We start from the raw sequence: 23,158 nt of genomic DNA, 5'->3' as shown, positions 1-23,158 counted from the left end.
AAATATTTCACTTCGAACAATTGTAAGAGTTGCAGTATAAAGAGAATAACTATCATTGTCTTAAAATATAAAAATTATTTGTACACAGCTCCAGACAGGAAAGAAAAGCTTGGCAAAGCCTCACATTCTACCTATTTCTAAGCCTGGACCAATAAATTTTATATAAGTTTAAACAATATTTTATTCAAATAAATCAATACATAATATACAATTCTGATACATGAAATAAACAAGCAAATTTGCTTTTATTAATCTGTCTCCTAGTATACAAATAAATTTCTTATATGGTCATAATTATGTAAGTATGGCACGAGGTATGGCATGTTCTGAAATAGAAATTTTATATTTCAAGACAATGTATAGTTATTCTATATATAAAACCAAATAACCACTGATGTGGTTCCTTACTATGGACATTTATTTATAGTAGTGTTGAAATACAATTTTTTTGAGATATTTATTTATCTTTCTGTGAATTGCAGGGGCAGATTCAGGCGGGGGATGGCGGGCTTGCGCCCCTCCCCTAAAATTTGCAAAGCATGGGTTGTCCTCAGCTTAATAAAGAATATTTCGATAATTTTACCTCAAAGAAAATTTAAGTTTGCACCCCCCCCCCCCCCCCTAACCTAAAATCCTGGATCTGCCCCTGAATTGACTTATAGTGTCCATGACCATCCTGATACTGATTAACTAAAGGAACAACCCACTGAACAACCCAAGGAAAGTGATGTTACACCTGCCTCTGGACTGCAAAAAAATTACACGCAAATTACAAGAACAATGTCTTAAAAAAGAGGGGCGAAAGATACCAAAGGGACATTCAAACTCATAAGTGGAAAATAAACTGACAACACCATGGCTAAAAAAGAAAAAGACAAACAGACAAACAATATGGCCATGGCTACTCTGTACAGATAATAAAATGTATTGTAAATTGTGCACAAAGAATGGTAAAAAAATACCTTCACAACTGGGTGTGAAAATTTTAAAACATCATCAATGCAGCTCCATTAAGAAACATCTGATCATAAAAATTGTATGGAAGCCCCAGTGCCATAGTCTGATATGAACAATGCAATAAATTGAACATAATTTACATGAACATTAGTATTTTAGTACATATAATTTAAAAAATGAGATGAGAAAAAAAACAATTGGCCTCAATACTTATAAATTTATTTCTGAAATGGCCCTGCCCATTAGAGTTTGTCAATGGCCCATGTTATTTCAAATGGCCCCATATGAACTGATCAAAATTGGGGCCATAGTCCCATTGTCAAAAAATCCTTCCCAAACACTGCTTATTAAATGTTGCTCTCCATGCCACCTATTACCATGATTGCAGTTCATTCAAATTCTAACCCGATTGCAATTTGTTAAAATCAAGCCATACTGTGCAGCAGAAATTTTAACCAACTGCTGTAGAAAACCACAGTCAAGTCATCAAAAAGTAATATAACAAAAATACCGAACTCCAAGGAAAATTCAAACAGAAAGTCCCTTATCAAATGGCAAAATCAAAAGCTCAAACACATCAATCAAATGGAAAACAACTGTCATATTCCTGACTTGGTACAGGCATTTCCCTATGTAGAAAACAGTGGATTAAACCTGGTTTTATAGCTAGCTGAACCTCTCACTTGTATGCCAGTCCCATAAAATTTCATTATATTCCAAAGTGCAAGGTGATAAAAGTCACAGAAAGTGGAATAACAAATAACACTAGAAAAATCAGCACAGAAAAGGCTATATCAAGGACAGTGCAGAAAAAATGCCTTATGTAAATATGTGAACAGAATTTCAATAACAGCAGTTGCTTTCTTTAATAAAAGTAAAGCAATCGTGAACCCTAGAAAGCTAAATATTTGAACGGTCAATTTGCTGTACAGTTCTGATACTAAAACGTTTTCATTCCAGACAGTTGATATATATTTGCATCTAACATTGTTATGTTACCCTATTGATGAACACTGAGAGATAACCAAAACTAAGTAGACAGCAACTGATAAAGAAACCAAAAATAAACATTTATCCTTAATACAAGATATATTTTAGTACATGTACATGCAAATGACATGTGAGTAAAATTCACTACAGTGAATAACTTACGGACATTTTTCTAGTGGTTGTAAGAAATAATAATTTTTCATCAGAAAAAATTACAGAAAACAGACCAGTCGTAAGGTGACATATAGGCACAGGTTTTTATACAAGCGGTCGTATATTGGTATGATGTTGGCGTCGTCGTTGTCGTCCAAAGACACATTGGTTTTCGCACTCTAACTTTAGTTTAAGTGAATGGATCTCTATGAAATTTTACCATAAGGTTCAATACCACAAAAGGAAGGTTGGGATTGATTTTGGGGGTTATGGTACCAACAGTTAAGGAATAAGGGGCCAAAAATAAGCATTTTTCTAGTTTCCAGACAATAACTTGTGTTCAAGTGTATGGATCTCTCTGAAATTGTACTGCAAGGTTCCATATCACAAAGGGAATGCTTGGATTGATATTGGGGGTAATTGCCTCAAAATTTTAGGAATTAGGGGCAAAAAAGGGGCAAAAAACAAGCATTTTTCTAGTTTCATGACAATAACTTGTGTGCAAGTCTATGGATCTTTCTGAAATTGTACTACAAGGTTCCATATCACAAAGGGAAAGCTGGAATTGAGTTTGGGGGGTAATTGCCCAAAACGTTTAAGAAAAAGGGGCCAAAAATAAGCATTTGTTTTGTTTCCAGACAATAACTTGTGTTCAAGTGTATGGATCTCTCTGAAATTGTACTGCAAGGTACCATACCACAAAGGGAAGGCTGGGATTGATTTTGGGGTAATTGCATTAAAGTTTTAGGAATTATGGATCAAAAAGGGGCAAAAAACAAGCATTTTTCTAGATTCAGGACAATAACTTGTGTGTAAGTGTATGGATCTTTATGAAATTGTACTACAAGGTTCCATATCACAAAGGGAAAGCTGGGTTTGAGTTTGGGGGTAATTGCCCTAAATGCTTAGGAATTTGGGGCCAAAAAACAAGCATTTTTCTAGTTTCCAGACAATAACTTGTGTTCAAGTGTATGGATCACTCTGAAATTGTACTGCAAGGTACCATACCACAAAGGGAAGGCTGGAATTGAGTTTGGGGGTGATGAATCATAAGGGGGTTCAAAAAATTCTATAAAATTTTCCATTTTAAGTTGGTTATTTCTGATTTATATATAAAAGCAAATAATAATGATATGGTTTGAATAGGTAAATTAAAACTTTTGGAGTTCTTAGACCACATTCATTCTGTGTCAGAAACCTATGCTGTGTCAAATATTTAATCACAATCCAAATTCAGAGCTGTATCAAGCTTGAATGTTGTGTCCATACTTGCCCCAAACTGTTCAGGGTTCGACCTCTGCGGTCGTTTCAAGCTGCGCCCAGCAGATCATTTTATTATGTTTTGGTCTGTTTTTCTTAAACTATAAGCAATAGGTCAACTATATTTGGTGTATGAAATGATTGTTAGGTGTATATGTCTGTCTGGCAGGTATCATCTGACCCTGACCTCATTTTCATGGTTCATTGGTCAATGTTAAGTTTTCATGGTTAAGTTTGTTTCTTAGATACTATAAGCAATATGTCAACTATATTTAATGCATAGATTGATTGTAAGGTGTACATGTCTGTCTGGCTTGGTTCATCTGACTTTGACCTCATTTTCATGGTTCATTGGTCAATGTTAAGATTTCCTGGTTAAGTTCGTTTCTAAGAAACTATAAGCAATAGGTCAACTATATTTGGTATATGGAATGATTGTAAGTTGTACATGTATTTCCGGTTTGGTTTATCTGACCTTGACCTCATTTTGTTGGATCATGTTAAGTTTTTGTGATGCTTGCAGTAAAGCTTTATATTTAGCACTATCAACATAAAATCAATGGTCAGTAAAGCAGGCAAGACATTTCAGCGTGTGCACTCTTGTTTTGATATGCTGAATATTACAGTGCTTTAAGATTTTGGATTTTTAGCCCTGTTTTTAAATTGATCCACATTGAGGTCCAAAGGGTCCAAAGTTAAACTTTGTTTGATATTAACAAAAATTGAATTATTGAGGTTCTTTGATATGCTGAACCAACTGTGCATTTAGATTTTTGATTTTTGGCCCCGGTTTTTAAATTGATCCAAAAACTTTTTAATTTTTTGAATTTTTAGATTTTTGATTTTGCGTCCAGTTTTCAGGTTGGTCCAAATCGGGGTCCAATATTTGATATGAACAAAAATTGAATTTATGGGGTTCTTTGATATGCTGAATCTAACCAGATTTTTTTTATTTTGGGCCATGTTATTAAATTTTGTCCACATTGAGGTCCAAGGGGTCCAAAACTAAACTTTGTTTGATTTCATCAAAAATTGAATTCTTAGGGTTCTTTTATATGCTGAATCTAACCATGTATTTATTAGGTTTTGGATATTGGACCATAAAAGGTAAAGTCCAATTTCAAATTTTTATACGCCCGTCAATTTTGACGGGACTTATTATGTTATACAAATGTCCTGTGTCCGTCCGTCCGGCAGTCTGTCTGTCTGTCTGTCCGGCGTAAACATGTCGCACCATAACTTGAGAATGACTTATCCAAATTTCATGAAACTTAACATAGTTGTTTCTTATGATGGTCAAACGATCTGTATACTTTTTGGTGAAAATAAGATTAAAACTTTTTGAGTTACGGGACTTAGTAACTAAAACAGGTGTGTGTTTTTTGTCGCGCCGTATCTCAAAAACAATTTATGATTATTGCTTAAAACTTTACACACTTCTTAATTATATTAATCTTAAGATCTGTATACTTTTAGGTGATGATTCAAAATTTTATTTTAGAGATATTGAGTATTTTGTTAAAAAAGGGGGAGGGGTTTTTCACATGTCGCGCCGTATCTCAAAAACAGTTTATGATTATTGCTTAAAACTTTACACACTTCTTAGTTATATTAACCTTAAGATCTGTATACTTTTTGGTGATGATTCAAAATTTTATTTTTGAATTATTGAGTATTTTGTAAAAAAAGGGGGAGGGGTTTTTCACATGTCGCGATGTATCTTAAAAACGATTTATGACTATTGCTTAAAATTTTACACACTTCTTAGTTATATTAATCTAAATTTCTGTATACTTTTTGGTTTTGATTCAACATTTTATTTTTGAGATATTGATTTTTTTTTTTTTTATAAGGGGGGTTTTCACATGTCGCGCCGTATCTCAAAAACGATTTATGATTATTGCTTAAAATTTTACACACTTCTTAGTTATATAAATCTAAAGATCTGTATACTTTTTGGTTTTGATTCAAAATTTTATTTTAGAGATATTGAGTTTTTTGTAAAAAAAAAAGGGGGGTTTTCGCATGTCACGCCGTATGTCAGAAACTATTTATGCTTATTGCATAAAAATTCACACACAAGACGACAGGCGTATCATGCGCTCATGGCGCAGCTGTTTATTAAGTTATTAGACCACATTATTTCTGTGTAAGAAACCTATGCTATGTCAAATATTGAATCACAATCCAAATTCAGAGCTGCATTTCACAATTAAAAGAAATTGTTAGTAAATTCATAGTTAAAAATAGATATAACTCAAATTCTAATTTTAGAAATTATGTTAACTATAGTTTGAAGTTTACTGTTCATTATTAGATATTTTGAAAAATAATAAGGTAAGTTTTATAGATTTTTTAAAGACATTGTAATAATGAGGAATGATATTTTGGAAATCTTTTTACATACGTACGTACATCCAAAAATTGGTTTCCGTTCTCTAACTTGAGTTTGCCTCAACCAAATGTTATGAAACGTATACACAATGCTTATTACCACAAAACACAGATCAAGTGTGAATTTTGGTGGCGTCGCTTTAACCGTTCTAGAGTTATGCCCCTTTATAAATGGAAAAATTGCAAAATTTTTAGTTTCCGTTCTCTAACTTAAGTTTGCCTCAACCAAATGTTATGAAACTTATACACAATGCTTATTACCACAAAACACAGATCAAGTTTGAATTTTGGTGGCGTCACTCTAACCGTTCTAGAGTTATGCTCCTTTATAAATGGAATAAAATGCTCCGCTGGGTGCAGCTTGATACGAGGTCGAACCCTGAACAGTTTGGGGCAAGTATGGACACAACATTCAAGCTTGATACAGCTCTGAATTTGGATTGTGATTAAATATTTGACACAGCATAGGTTTCTGACACACAATGAATGTGGTCTAAGAACTTAAAATTTTTTAATTTACCTATTATGGTCCAATATCCAAAATCTAAATACGTGGTTAGATTCAGCATATCAAAGAATCCGAAGAATTCAATTTTTGATGAAATCAAACAAAGTTTAATTTTGGACCCTTTTGACCTCAATGTGGACCAATTTGATAACAGGGCCCAAAAATCAAAATACATGGTTAGATTCAGCATATCAAAGAACCCCATATATTCAATTTTTGTTGAAATCAAACAAAGTTTAATTTTGGACCCCAACTTGGACCAACTTGAAAACTGGGCCCATAATAAAAAATCTAAACGCATGTTTAGATTCAGCATATCAAAGAACCCCAAGAATTCTATTTTTGTTAAAATCAAACTAAGTTTAATTTTGGACCCTTTGGACCTTAATGTATACCAATTTAAAAAACATGACCCAAAATTAAAAATCTAAATACACAGTTTGATTTGGCATATCAAAGAACCCCAATAATTCAATTTTTGATGAAATCAAACAAAATTTAATTTTGGACCCTTTTGACCTCAATATGAACCAATTTGATAGCGGGGCCCACAAATAAAAAATCTAAATGCATGGTTAGATTCAGCATATCAAAGAACCCCATATATTCAATTTTTGTTGAAATCAAACAAAGTTTAATTTTGGACCCTTTGGACCTTAATGTAGACCAATTTGAAAACTGGACCCAAAATTAAAAATCTAAATACACGGTTAGATTCGGCATTACAAATAAATAAATGTGGTCAAAGATTTTACAAATCTAATGCGCCATACTGTGCAATTAAAGATTATTTCTTGAAATTTTTCAATATTTGAAATTTGAAAAAAAAAAAATATTTAAAGAATAATTCTTTTTAACTTCTGAAATCTGAAATAAGAAAAAATAGACCCCCAACAATTTCTTTTTACCCCCCCCCCCCCCCCCACCCTTTTTTCCCCAAAAAAATTCTTTCCCTCAAGATATGGTCATAATCTCAATTCAAATTAAATTTCCAATGGAGTTTGCAACCATAATTACCATAGTGCTAACTTAATCTATTTTATAATAGAATTTAAAATATGGTGTCAAGTCTTTCATATGGATTTTTTTGTAAAAAAAAAAAAGATGCAACATTTGCAGATATTTTTACTGGTCTTCCTTTATAAATATGCATTTCTTTAAACATAATTTAAAAGCAGTGTAAGGGAAGTAATCAAAACGTTGTATTTGGATTACCTCTCTTACACTGTTTTAAATTGTCTTAATTGTTCATTAACCATTACTTTATACATAATTTAAAAGCAGCGTAAGGGAGGTAATTCAAATGATGTATTTAATTTATCTCCCTTACACTGCTTTAAATTATGTTTTGTATTAAAGTATTTGTCCATTAACCAGGACAACCTTGTTTTTCCCCATTTTTTGCCCCTAATTCCTAAACGGTTTGAGCCATAACCTCCCAAAGCAAATCCTAACCATCCCTTTGTGGTATGGAAACTTGTGGTAAAATTTCAGAGAGATCCATACACCGTTCCACAAGTTATTGTCTGGAAACTAGAAAATGCTTATTTTTGGCCCCTTTTTGATCCCTAATTCCTTAACTGTTGGTACCATAACCCCCAAAATCAATCCCAACCTTCCTTTTGTGGCATTTAACCTTATTGTAAAATTTCATAGAGATCCATTCACTTAAACTAAAGTTATAGTGCAAAAAACAATGTGAGTTTGGGGGTGATGAATCATAAGGGAGTTCAAAAAATTTTTGGGGGGGGGGATTTTTTTTTCCTTTTTTTTCTTTAAAATTTTCCATTTTAAATTGGTTATTTCTGATTTATATATAAAAGCAAATAATAATGATATGGTTTGAATAAGTAAATTAAAATTTTTTAAGTTCTTAGACCACTTTCATTCTGTGTCAGAAACATATGCTGTGTCAAATATTTAATTACAATCCAAATTCAGTGCTGTATCAAGCTTGAATGTTGTGTCCATACTTGCCCCAACTGTTCAGGGTTCGACCTCTGCGGTCGTATCAAGCTGCGTCCCAGCGGAGCATTTTATCTTGAATATTATTATAGATAGAGATAAACTGTAAACAGCAATAATGTACAGCAAAGTAAGATCTACAAATAAGTCATCATACCAAAATTGTCAATTGATTCCTTAAGGAGTTATTGCCCTTTATAGTCAATTTTTTACAATTTTCATAAATTTTGTAAATTTTTGTAAATTTTTACAAAATATTTTCCTCTGTAACTACTGGGCCAAGTTCATTATAGATAGAGATAATTGTAAGCAGCAAGAATGTTCAGTAAAATAAGATCTACAAACACATCACCATCACCAAAACACAATTTTGTCATGAATCCATCTGTGTCCTTTGTTTAATATGCACATAGACCAAGGTGAGCGACACAGGCTCTTTAGAGCCTCTAGTTTTTATGAAGTGAAACCCTTTAAAAATTTAGCTAATATTGTCCCTTAATAAATAAATAAATTAAATTCCTGGTGTACTTGGATATGCTGAATCTAACCATGTACAATGTATTAAGATTTTGGATATTGGACCATAATACACCTTATTGCTATTTATTCCAAACCAGATAAGTTCCGAAATTATACAACTTTTTCACCCAGTTGGAGCAATCTCGGGCCCTGTTCAAACAAAGCATTTTTATGATTTTAATTTGTGTTTTAAAAATTTTGATCATGATGTCTCAAAATTTGAAACTGTTCACTTTCTAAACTTTTTCCTCCCTCAGCTCATTACTGATGACCTTTGTTTTTGAGACACTTGACCTAAACAAGAAATTGTCTAAGTGACTGTTTTTTTTTCGGATTGGACCAAATAGGGATAAGGTGTATACATGTAGGTAAAAGTCCAATTTCAAATTTTTCTGTTCTTAGACCACATTCAATACGTGTCTGAAACCTATGCTGTGTCAAATATTTAATCACAATCCAAATTTAAAGCTGTATCAAGCTTGAATGTAGTGTCCATAATTGCCCCAACTGTTCAGGGATCGACCTCTGCGATCACATCAAGCTGTGCCACATTTTATTGCCTATTATCTTGAAATTTATAATAGATAGACATTTGACATAGCATAAGTGATCAGCAAGACAAGATCTACAATTAAGTAAAATTTTGTAAAAACAGTTGGTAGACTGTAGAAGTAATTGCCCTTAAACAATGATTTGTTTACCCTTTTTTGTGTTTTGGCCAAAAATAAAGAAGATAGAGAGAAACTGTAAACAGAAAAATTATCAGCTATACAAGATCAACAGAATAGAGATTTTTCGGTGGCATGAATTTCTCACTGGCAGGTATTCATGTTTTAATATTTTTGTTTTTAGGATTTTGTCAAGTTTTATTACTCATTTGTGAACTCTGAATCTAGAGAAAAGTAAATTATCACAGAAAAAATGTGCAAAATTTGTTGTTTTTATGGTCCTGGTTTAACTGCCTGTTTGAAGCAATTGAAATGTGAGGAGCTATGTGCATAGAAGTCCATCAAAGCACTTTACAATTATTTGATTACCCGTTTCATTTCATATACTACATTGTACCTTTATTTTCTTCTTCAGGATAGTAAGGGGTTTAAATTTATGCCTATTAAGACTAAAACTACATGTACATACAAGTTTTCCATTGAAAAGTGAAAAAAAACTTTGAATCAGACCATACAGCTGTCTGCAAAAAAAAGTTGAATGCCTGCATACTTTTTGTATATATGTGCTACTGCCTAAATTGACTTTAAATTATTTTCAGTTTTTCATCGCCTAAGACCATTTTATAAGCCATTGCGTTGTCAGTTTATTTTCGATTTATGAATTTGAATGTCCCTTTTGGTATCTTTCGCCTCTCTTTTATACTCATGTGATATGCTATTTGTATTTTTTTCTTTCCATTTAAAGAACATTAAAATACATACATGACATATGGAAGAATCATTTATAACAAAAAACCTCTCAAATTTTAAATTGGTGGAAAATATTACATTTTCATATATTCATGTCAGGTAGGGGATAATCATGATAATGGTGACATCTTTTCGTCAGTTCCTCTGCCCTGTAAACTTGCATATGTATGATGGCTTGTTTCCAGTCCCAAGTTGGGATAGTGTATTACTTGCAAATTTTTTTCATACACCTTTTAAATGATTTATTTCCTCATGAATAGCAAGTAGGGGATAAAATTACACTGTAAATTAATTTGGGTCATGAATTTTAAAATAAAGTATATATAAGTGATTTGATCCAGTTGAAAAAGATAAAAATTTAGCATGTCTGAAGATGTCAAACTGAATTCAGGCCCCCCTTAACGTAGAATTGCCTATATTTTGAGTTAAAGCTGATGGTCTGTTTTTATACGCCCGTTTACGGGACGTATTATGGTATACCGTTGTACGTCCGTCTGTCTGTCTGTCCGTCGTCAACATGTCGGACATTTACTCAAAAACGCTTTAACCAATTTGCTTAAAACTTTGGTGAATTGTTTATATTTATTGACGTGAGCTCCCTTTAGTTTTTTATAAATTTTAGATTTTACGTTTCCGAGTTATGGGGTTTTATTCATTAAAAAAAGGGGGATTTTCCAGTTTTTGGACTATTACTCAAGAATGCTTTCACCAACTTGCAAGAAATTTTGGTTAATTGTTTATATCTATTGACATGAGCTCCCTTTGGATTTTTATAAATTTTAGATTTTACGTTTCCGAGTTACGGGGTTTTATTCATAAAAAAATGGGGGATTTTCCAGTTTTCGGACAATAACTCAAAAATGCTTTCAGCAGTTCTCATGAAACTTTGATGAATTGTTGATATCTATTGATGTAAGTTCCTTTTAGAATTTTATAAATTTTAGATTTTACATTTCTGAATTATGGGGTTTATTCATTAAAAAAGGGGGGATTTTCCAGTTTTCAGACAAAAACTCAAAAATGCTTTCAGCAATTCATATGAAACTTTGGTAAACTGTTTATATCTATTGATGTAAGCTCCCTTTAGAATTTTATAAATTTTATTTGTTTATAGTCTGACAACAGATTTACTAAGTATTGCGCAACAGCACAGTGTATTGCACAACAGCAAGAAATCTTTAATTGAATATAAATTCAATTCATATAACCAACTTCAAGTTCTTTGACTACATTTATTCAGAAACCTATAATAGATGTATGTCAAATATTTAATTACAATCCAAATTCAGACCTGTATCAAGCTTGAATATTGTGTCCATTTTTGCCCCAACTGTTCAGGGTTAGACCTCTGCGGGCGTATCCAGCTGCGCTCAGCGAAGCAGTTTATTATAATTTTGATATAATTTGTCCACCACACTGAACAAATTTTTTGAGAAAGCGCAGGTGCTTTGCATTTATTGTCTAAAATTAATGCACTACGAAAAAACTGTGTTCTCTGGTCAAATGATATTTAAAACTTTGGAAGACGTGTTGCAGTGGACATAGAAATACTGGGCGTCTTTCCGTCCAGTCTTGTAACTCACATTTTTATCACACTTATATAAGAGGTTTATATCAGCAATGTCTTGAACAAGTTAAAAAGTCATTGCCAATCAACTATTTAAAAAAAAAGAGTTATAATGCCCCATTGAAAAATTAATTGTATGGAAAATTGCATTGTAAGCGCTCTCACATGTACAATTCTTGTCAGATTTTTTATCAAACTTATTTATCAGAGGTTTATATCAGCAATGTCATGGCCAAGTTCAAAAATCAGAGACAATCAACTATTTTAAAAGAGTTATGTTCCTTGGAAATATTTATTATATGGAAAATTGCATTGTAAGCACTCTGATGTGTACAATTCTTGCCAGATTTATTCAAACTCATATCAGAGTTTTATATCAGTAATGTCTTGGCCAATAGGAAATCAGAGCCAATCAACTATTTTTAAAAGTTATGCACCTTGGAAATATTGATAATATTAAAAATTGCATTGCAAATGCTTTCAAGCATATATTTCTTGAAGATATTCATAAAAATATTTAAAGAACAAACAAAAAATTGTTAGCTATTGCCCTTAGGTAGATAAAATATTGTTACAAGGAGGACATTGAAACTCTTGTCATTTTATGATATTTTGTATTTGGGATCAGTGCAAGGCATGCAAGGGTTACATGTTTGTCAGATAGGGTTCACCTGGCTTTGACCTCATTTCATGAATCAGTGATCAAGGTTAATGTTATATGATTAGGTCTGTTTCTAAGTTATTATAAACAGTAGATCATCTATATTTGGTGTATGGAATCATTGTAAGCCACTGACCAAATTGTTCTACTAAAGCATTTAGGTTTTGAAAAATGCTCAAAATAATTGAATTTTGACAAATATATGTAATTCACTATGCCCGTGTCTGTTGTGATGTTTTGGATTTCTTGAACGTAATCAATGTATTACTTGGTAAATTATTAAGTCAGGGATTCCATTACCACAAATTACTTAAAACCTTTACTAAACTCTTCCATAGATACAAATACTTGGTTTGGAAGTTTGGTTGTACCTGTAGAAAACTTATTTCAAACAGGATAGCACATCCTAATTTTTACGGGGATGTTGTTTACCAAGCCCGGAAATTTAGATAGGATCCAGGTAGACTTAATCGATCCTTTAAATAAACTTACATGTATTCTAAAAGGTTACCTATTCAACACTGAATTAGATCTGTGAATATTGTTTTTATTGGTATTATTATTGATTTTGTTATCAGTAAATTAAACTCAAACTTCAAACTAGTTTAACCCTGCCACATTCTGTATGTGCCTGTCCTAAGTCAGGAGCCTGTAGTTAAATGGATTTCGTTTATTGCTGTATATCCTATTTGTTTTTTGTTCATTATTTTGGACATAAATCAGGCCTTTATTTTTCTTTTTTGATTGTTTTACATTCATTTCTGGGCCTTTTATAGCTGACTATGCGGTATGGGTTTTGCTCATTGTTGAAGGCTGTCTGGTGACCTATAGTTGTTAACTTTTTTGTCATTTGGTGTCTTGTGGAGAGTTGGTTCATTGGCAATCATACCACATCTTCTTATTTTTATATATAATACAATAGCACTGTACGTATGAACTGGTATAATTCTAACTTTCAAAGGTGACAAAGGTAAAGTAAATAAAACAGATTCTACATATTTATACATCCCAAATGAATAGCACTGTTCGATTTGAAGTTAATAAACATTACAATTATTGAATATACTCTTCAAACTGAATTGTATTATTATAAGTACATTTTCCTTTTATTCAGATTGCCAAAGATGCCAAAGAATGTGTTCAGGAGTGTGTCTCAGAGTTTATTAGCTTTATAACAAGCGAGTATCCTTTAAACATATCAGAATATGCCAAATATTTGAAAACAGTGAAAATGTAGCATCTTGATTTTAATATGACAGATCAGTTGAATACATGTTTAAATAGATGCAATAGGTAGATCACATAAGGGATTTATTAGTAGCCTTGATCATGTATATATGTTATATTGATTAAAGATAACAAAATAGGAACAAGATGAAATGAAAGTGTAGTGACAAATATTTCAGCACAACATCTTCATCAGTGTCGGTCAGTTAATCAAATGAAAGAAAAAAAATTAAAAATATTCTAATGGAAAGCCCATTTTCTGGTTAAGAAATAATTCGTGGGGGCTTGAATTTATACTGATTTTACCACGGGTTGGCCCTTTATGCTAAATATTTTACCGTGAGGGGTAAAATATCGGCATAAAGGGCCAACCCGTGGTAAAATCAGTATAAATTCAAGCCCCCATGAATTATTTCTATTCTTATAGGACAAATACGGCATTTCTTTTGGATTGAAGCGCTCTAGGTGAAGGCAATTATTTGCCGTTCCCGTAAATAAACGCACTATTACATTGACGTAAAAGAACGGAGCAAACTGAACTAATGACATGCTTAAACTATTTACAATAACGTATTTAGATAGGTTTGCATGAATTTAAATGATAATTTTACTTATATGTTAAAAAAATGGCTTATAACACATTTTATCATCGTTTGTTTATGTTTCCTTGTTGTGATGATTTTTCGGTTTCACAATCATGCATTTTCCCGTAAAATGCTTATATTCGTACGTCATCGTTCAGTGACGTCGAGTAGCTCATTCATAAAAAAGCATATGATGTGAGAGTATGATAGGAACAGCCCAAACAATATATTCATATTTTACCACGGGTGTGTACTGAAAGCGTTTGAAGAACGTCATTTTAGAATTACCGTTATTTTGTTTTCTTTTGTTTTTATACGCCCGTTTACGGGACGTATTATACAATTATAGCCTTTGTATGAGGTCTATACAAGGATATATTGACCTGAAAGAAGTATATTGACTGAGGACGAAGTCCGAGGTCGATATATCCTGGATTGACCTCATACTAAGGCTACAATTGTTATATTATTAATTTCTGACCATATTGGTATCAAAATCGTCAGTGCATTATATTCTCTTTTTTCGATCATTTAATTTTGTTGGACTTTTAAAGATATCATATTGTCTCTTGGCAAATAACGACATATAAGTTGTTATTTCAATTATTTTTATGCCCCCGCCGTAGCGGTGGGGGCATTAAGTTTCACCCTTGTCCGTCTGTACGTACATACGTCCCAAAATTGGTTTCCGTTCTCTAACTTAAGTTTGCCTCAACCAGATGTTTTGAAACTTATACACAATGCTTATTACCACAAAACACAGATCAAGTTTGAATTTTGGTGGCGTCACTTTAACCGTTCTAGAGTTATGCCCCTTTATAAATGGAAAAATTGAAAAAATTTTATTTTCTTCTAAATATCAAGTAATTTTTATAATTGGAGTTATCTTCCTTTGTCCATGATTATAGTTGAATCAACTACAATCAATGCTTTTTACAATGCAATGTTTAATTTTGACTTCCACTGATAAAACACAGATCAAGTTGAATTTGGGTAGTGTCACTTTAACCATTATTGAGTTATGCCCCTTTATAAATCGAAAGATTGCAAAATTTTTAGTTTCCATTCTGTAACTTAAGTTTGCCCCAACCAATCATTATGAAACCTATACACAATATTCATTACCACAAAACTAAGATCAAGTACAATTTTTTTGTTTCCGTTTTCTAACTTTAGTTTGCCTCAACCAAATGTTATGAAACTTATACACAATGCTTATTACTACATAATACAGATTAAGTATGAAATTTGGTGGCGACACTTTTACCATTCTTGAGATATGTTCCTTTGTAAACATAAAAATTGCTGAATTTTTCGTTTCCGTTCTCTAACTTTAGTTTGTCTCAACCCAATGTTATAATATCTTATACACAACCGTTCTAGAGTTATGCGTGTTTACAAATAGAAAAATTGCTGAATTTTTAGTTTCTGTTCTCTACTTAAGTTTTCCTATCGAAGGTCGGTGGTTTTCCCCGGGCACTCCGGCTTCCTCCACCAATAAAAACTGGCCGCCACGAAATAGCCCAAAAGCGGTGCTTAAAAGTGGCGTTAAACACCAAAAATCAAATCAAATCAAATCTACTTAAGTTAGCCTCAACCAAATGTTATAAGACTTACACACAATGCTTATTACCACAAAACTTAGATCAAGTTCAAATTTGGGTAGCGTCACTTTTACTGTTCTTCAGTTATGTCCCTTTATAACTATATGATATGCAAGCGGGGGCATCATCAGCTGTGTCCACATGTGGACACTATCCACTATCCAAATTTTTTATGGTTTTTTTTGTGTACATCTTATGTATTTGAAGATTATTTTTTTCACATCATAAATAACCACTTTTTAAAAACTTTAACAATATCATGAAATTCATTAGATATGTATATCGGTTTTCAGATATTCTAAAAATAACCGTGCAATATTACTTTTCTATCCGCAGTTTTCAATTCGACCTTTGAAAATATAGTTTAACATGTGACTATTCCTGAACGAATCAAATTAGTCAAACTATACAAATTAATAATATTATGGTATACCAATGTCTGTCCATCTGTCTGTCTGGTCTTGTATGCGCTCTCACATGTTCAATTCTTGGCGGATTTTTATGAAACTTATATCATAGGTTTATATCAGCAATGTCTTGGACAAGCTTGAAAATCAGTGCCGATTAGTTATTATACGACCGCAAAAAATTTTTGCGGTCGTATATTGGTATGACGTTGGCGTCGTCGTCGTCGTCCGGCGTCGTCCGAAGACACATTGGTTTTCACACTCTAACTTTAGTTTAAGTGAATGGATCTCTATGAAATTTTACCATAAGGTTCAATACCACAAAAGGAAGGTTGGGATTGATTTTGGGGGTTATGGTACCAATAGTTAAGGAATTAGGGGCCAAAAATAAGCATTTTTGTAACTTCCAGACATTACTTGTGTGTTAGTGTATGGATCTCTCTGACATTGTACCACAAGGTTCCATATCACACAGGGAATGCTGGGATTGATTTTGGGGGTAATTGCCTCAAAATATTAGGAATTAGGGGCCAAAAAAGGGGCAAAAAACAAGCATTTTTCTAGTTTCATGACAATAACTTGTGTGTAAGTGTATGGATCTTTCTGAAATTGTACTACAAGGTTCCATATCACAAAGGGAAAGCTGGAATTGAGTTTGGGGGTAATTGCCCAAAACGTTTAGGAATAAGGGGCCAAAAAGGGGCCAAAAATAAGCATTTTTCTTGTTTCCAGACAATAACTTGTGTTCAAGTGTATGGATCTCTCTGAAATTGTACCACAAGGTACCTTTTTTTTCTTTTTTTCCTTTTTTTTTCTTTTAAAAATTTCCATTTTAAGTTGGTTATTTCTGTTTTATATTTAAAAGCAAATAATAATGATATGGTAGGAAATACACACCAAACAGGATGTGTAAATTATTATATAATAAGTATTGTGCAATAGCAAGAAATTTTCAATTGCACAGTATTGCACAATAGCAAGAAATCTTCTATTGCACAGTATTGCGCAATAGCAAGAAATCTTCAATTGCACAGTATTGTGCAATAGCAAGAAATATCCAATAGCACAATATTGCACAATAGCAAGAAATTGTCAATTGTACAGTATTGCGCAATAGCAAGAAATGTTCAATTGCACAGTATTGTGCAAAAGAAGATACTTCGTATAAATTGCTTATTTCTTGACCAATTTCAATGGGGTTTTATTCTTGAATTCTTGGGGTTCTTTAATATGCTGATTCTAACCGTGTATTAAGTTTTTGGATTTTGGGCACCGTTTTTAAATTGGTCCACATTGAGGTCCAAAGGGTCCAAAATTAAACTTTGTTTGATTTCATCAAAAATTGAATTATTGGGGTTCTTTGATATGCCGAATCTAACCGTGTATTTAGATTCTTAATTTTTGGTTCCGTTTTCAAATTGGTCTACATTAAGGTCCAAAGGGTCCAAAATTAAACTTAGTTTGATTTTAACAAAAATTAAATTCTTAGGGTTCTTTGATATGCTGAATCTAAACATGTATTTAGATTTTTGATTATGGGCCCAGTTTTCAAGTTGGTCCAAATCGGGGTCCAAAATTAAACTTTGTTTGATTTCAACAAAAATTGAATATATGGGGTTCTTTGATATGCTGAATCTAACCATGTATTTAGATTTTTGATTTTTGGGCCCTATTATCAACTTTGTCCACATTGAGGTCCAAAGGGTCCAAAATTAAACTTTGTTTGATTTCATCAAAAATTGAATTCTTGGGGTTCTTTGATATGCTGAATCTAACCATGTATTTAGATTTTGGATATTGGACCATAATAGGTGAATGTCCAATTTAAAATTTTTAAGTTCTTAGACCACATTCATTCTGTCAGAAACCTATGCTGTGTCAAATATTTAATCACAATCCAAATTCAGAGCTGTATCAAGCTTGAATGTTGTGTCCATACTTGCCCCAACTGTTCAGGGTTCGACCTCTGCGGTCGTATCAAGCTGCGCCCTGCAAAGCATTTTATTTTTTGAAGAGTAATGCCCCTTGGAAACATTAATTATATGGAAAATTGCATCATCACTCTCTCATTTGTGCAATTCTTGCCAGGTTTTAAAGAAACATATCAAAGGTTTATATTAGCAATGTCTTAGATGAGTTCGAAAATCAGTGCCAATCAATTATTTTTGTCACCCGCGCAACATGTTGCGGGGGAAAAATAGAAATAACGGGCGTCTGTCTGTCTGTCTGTCCGGTCGGTCTTTTTAGCCCTCTCTCATGTACAGTTCTTGTCAGATTTTTATAAATCTTATATCATAGGTTTATATCAGCAATGTCTCAGACGAGTTCAAAAAACTGTGCCAATGAACTATTTTTAAAAGAGTTATGCCCTTGGAAATATTAATTATATGAAAAATTGCCTTGTGAGCACTCTTATGTGTACAATTCTAGCCAGATTTTTATGAAATTTATATTATAGGTTTATATCACCAATGTCTTTGATGAGTTCGAAAATCAGTGCAGATCAATTATTTTGAAAAGAGTTATGCCCCTTGGAAATATTGATTTATATGGAAAATTGCATTGTTAGCACTCTCATGTATACAATTCTTGCCAGATTTTCATGAAATTTATATTATAGGTTTATATCATCAATGTCTCGGACAAATTCGAAAATCAGTGCTGATAAATTTTTTTTTTAAAGAGTTATGCTCCTTGGAAATATTGATTATATTGAAAATTGCATTGTTAGTTCTCTCATGTGTACAATTCTTGGAAATATTAATTAAAATGGAAATTTTTTTTCATTGCATTTTCTCTGAAGCCTTCATCAAGATATTTCTGAAAAGTTTTAAAGAAAGTGTTTTTTTTTTAGTAATTGCACTTGTACCTTGGATAGATCAAATATGTGCAACTCAAGGGACATTGGAACTATGTTCTTTTATTTTTTTAATTTCTGATATGACATTTAGGAGTTATGGAACTTTATTCGTTGAAAAAGTGATGAGCGTATCATGCGCTCATGGCACATGCAGCTCTTTATTTGACACCACATTACATCATTTTCTTATGCATGATATACAATTGAGCACACTGTAACTAAAAAATTGCTAACTTTTTACATAAAATTGTTATACACGAAAGATATTGATTATGTTTACCTTGAAATTCAAGGTAAATTGCACTTGCAAGCATTCATGCTTAATGCACATCACATATGGCAATCTGTTAATATTTAACTTTATGTAGATATAATTTATTTTTTGTTTCCTCTAAAATTCCAAAGTAAAAGTTCTCAACTTTTTAAAGTAGTAGACACAAATAGAAAATAAACAAGGCACATATTATTTCTTAGGCATTAATTAGTCAATTTTTGTACTGACTTTTTTAGTGACAGATACCGGTTTCTTTATTAAAGCAAATGCCAATTGCAGTTGATTAGAAATGATCCACAGTGCTTTTTGTGTTCATTTAAATAGGTAGTTAGATAAGACAGTTGATACAAAATCAGGATATATTTTGCTACAATCATTAAACAAGCGAAGGAGGCATTGAAGATCCCCCACAAGCGTGTTATCTTTTATTTCATTGAGAATTCGTTGGGGGCTGGAGAATGTGCTAATTTTTCCATAGAGTTCCTGTAGTGTAAATATAATACTTTCATTGCTGAACATAGTTACAAGCTTACTCAACATGTTCAATAACCCTTTAAGAAATCCTAAACAATTATGAGGAAACATTAGCATGGCTTGAGTAAACTTTAACCAAAGCTCTAAGGCCTTATTTATATTACTTTTATTGCCACTGAGCAAACACTACTTTTAAAACAGTAATCAGACTGAAAGAGACAAGTTGTGAACACAAGAGACAGGTGGACAATCAGCAAAGTGTAACTTTACATTTAAATAAAGTCATATGAAAATTAAAAAAAAAAGTTGTATATGTTTAATATACTATAAAACAAATGTACTTGAACTTTCTTGTAAAAGAAATTCCGTTATATTATCAAAACCTTCATAAATGTACTACAATTGAATTACTGTGTTCCCGCACAGTAATTCACCGATATTTTCCCATATGCAGTGACCTTAACTTCAAGAACTCTGGTTAAAACTACGGCAAGTGAGAGGGGAAAACCGTGATGAAAGAATGTAAACAAACGTGCAATGAAAGGTTAATAGTAATAAATGACCCTTAAAGAACAAAGGAGAAGGTCCGTTAAGGGCTAGTTTTGGACTAAAATTTGAAGTACATCTGTTGAAAGATTTTTGACATTTTTTAAACACTTGCGTGTCTACTTCAGTAGATTCAATTAGTTTATGTACAAGATTTGAACTGATTTGGTCATGAAACATGCTCAAATTCAAGCTTAAATATGAAAAATCTATCAAATATGCCATAAAACGTCACTTTTCAGATGGTTTTGTCTAAAATGGAAGAGGCCGCATTGGTGTTCAGTCTCAACCTTTATATATATTATGTATTATCATCAAATACAACATTTATTGTCCCCTGCGTAACGCGTTGCGGGCGACATGGAAATACTGTGTGTCCGGCCGGTCTTGTTAGGGCTCTCACAGGTACAATTCTTGCCAGATTTTTATAAAACTTATACTATAGGTTAATATCAGCAATATCTTGGACAAGTTCTATAATGGTGGCCGATCCACTTCTTTTAAAAGAGTTATGCCCCTTGGAAATATTAAATTTATGGAAAATGGCCTTGTTAGCGCTCTCACGGGTACAATTCTTGCCAGATTTTTTAAAAACTTATACTATAGGTTAATATCAGCAATATCTTGGACAAGTTCTATAATGGTGGACGATCGACTTTTTTTAAAAGAGTTATGCCCCCTTGGAAATTTAAAATTTATGGAAAATGGCTTCGTTAGTGCTCTCTCAGGTACAATTTTTGACAGATTTTTATAAATCTTATATTATAGGTTCATAAAAGCAATATCTCGGGACAAGTTTTAAAATGGATGACAATCGACTTTTTTTAAAAGAGTTATTCCCCTTGGAAGTATAAAATATGTGCAACACGGGGGACATTGGAACTCTGTTCTTGATTTTAATATTAAGACTGAACACAAATGCGGCCACTTCCATTTTAGACAAAAAACGTCTTAAAATTAGCACAAATGCTAAAATTGTGAAGATTTCAGTAATGTTGCATGAATTTATGATGCTAGAACCTGATGCATGTGTATATATATTGCATTGTCAAAAAACAGCCCATACTTATGGAACAAAAGTATTCTACTTTCCAATAAATAGCTAAAAGTTTACATTTCAAGAAATTTGTAAAAATGCTATATTTTGGGGCCAAAAAGGGGTCTTACCTGGCCTACTCCTTTAAAACAGCCAATCATATAACAACAATTCAGGAAAAGTTAAATTAATAAATGGGAACGCATGGAAAATATGAAAAATTATATCAAGGCTCTATCAATTCACTTATTTGTCACATGCTCTGTGTTGATTGTTTATCAATATCACGATTCGATAAATTTCGGCATCAAACTCGAAACTAAATTAGCTTGGGATCAGCAATCACTGAATGAAATATTATTTGTCTATAATACTTTACAGATTCGTAATAAATATAAAAAACATGCATTAATTAATTAGTATATATGCATGAATTGGTACAATAATTTCGATAACATTAGAATTACAAGAAACTGGTTTCATATGACTTACTACATGTATTTAGAACAAAAAAAATTCTTTCTCCTTTTTAGCTCACCGTTCCAAAGGAATGGTGAGTTTTAGCCATCACTTGGCGTCCGTCGTCGTCCCTCGTTGTTGTCGTCATCCGTCTGGTGTAAACTATTTCAAACATCTTCTCCTCTGAAACTACTGAACCAATTCCAACCAAACTTAAGCTGAATGATCCTTAGGGTATCTAGAATAAATTTTGTGTTTTATTTTGTGTTTCGTCAAAAAACATGGCCACCATGGCTAAAAATAGAACATAGGGGTAGCATGCAGTTTTTGGCTTATATCTCAAAAACCAAAGCATAAAGCAAATCTGACATGGGGTTAAATTGTTCATAAGGTAAAGTTCTATCAGCCCTGAAATTTTCAGATGAATCTACTAACCCATTGTTGGGTTGCTGCCACTAAATTGGTAATTTTAGGTAAATTTTGCAGTTTTTGGTTATTATCTTGAATAGTATTAATGATAAAGATAAACTGTAAACAGCAAATAGGTCAACTTGTCTTATAGTCTAAAAATAGTGGTTATTAGACAAATTTTACTGAAGTCATGGTATGGAGTTTATTACATATATATGAGTTTAAGGAATCATGTGTTTAATAATCAGTTTATAAACTACAATTGAAAGCCTTCCTTGCAACTTAAATTTTTCAGTCAACAGAATAAATCTTTCTAAGTATGTTCTTTGTACACAGATTTCTTGAAAATATCCTTAACTGATTATAGAGCAAGTGAAAGATGTCATCAAGAAAAAAGAAAGACAATAAATGGTGAAGACATTCTGTTTGCCATGTCTACGCTGGGTTTTGATAGCTATGTAGAACCACTGAAATTGTATCTTCAAAAATACAGAGAGGTATTTTAATTATAAGTATCCATAGTCCTGTTTCACCAGGCCTGGAGAAGAACTAATGCCTCAGTCTTATTTACGAAATACCTCATTTAAATAAAAATGTGCAAGAGAAAAAGAAATAACAGGTGTACTAATCTACCAAAGTAATTTCTAATTTGAAAATTCAAAATGTAAAAGCACTTTATAAATTAATATGGAAAGACATTTAGACCTATAACTATTTTTAAAGCACATACTTACATATATCATTTAATTGGAAACCCATACAGAAAAAATGATAGGATGGCCAACTGCATTGCTCAACTGGCCGCCAGTCTTTAAAAGGGCCAGGTCTTTAAAAGTTGAGCATTAGCTGGTCATTGCAAACTGATGACTACAAATTGTAGAAAA

General features: G+C 32.4%; 1 protein-coding gene across 7 annotated transcripts in view; it reads left to right on the top strand.

Moving 5' to 3' along the window:
• Positions 1-23,158, top strand: part of LOC127702978 (nuclear transcription factor Y subunit beta-like) — a 298,592-nt gene that overhangs the window by 11,810 nt on the left and 263,624 nt on the right. For all 7 annotated transcript variants that reach the window (XR_007982618.1, XR_007982624.1, XR_007982628.1 and 4 more), the window contains exons 5-6: positions 13,507-13,574; positions 22,642-22,771. Coding sequence is in view for 2 of the 7 variants with exons in the window: in XM_052207366.1 (XP_052063326.1) it covers positions 13,507-13,574; positions 22,642-22,771 (198 nt within the window). In the remaining 5 variants the exon portion in view is untranslated. The remainder of the gene's footprint in view (positions 1-13,506; positions 13,575-22,641; positions 22,772-23,158) is intronic.

Source organism: Mytilus californianus, unplaced genomic scaffold (assembly GCF_021869535.1).
Source record: "Mytilus californianus isolate M0D057914Y unplaced genomic scaffold, xbMytCali1.0.p SCAF_1, whole genome shotgun sequence".
Classification (NCBI taxonomy): Eukaryota; Metazoa; Mollusca; class Bivalvia; order Mytilida; family Mytilidae; genus Mytilus; species Mytilus californianus.
This window is presented reverse-complemented; position numbering and strand designations above follow the sequence as displayed.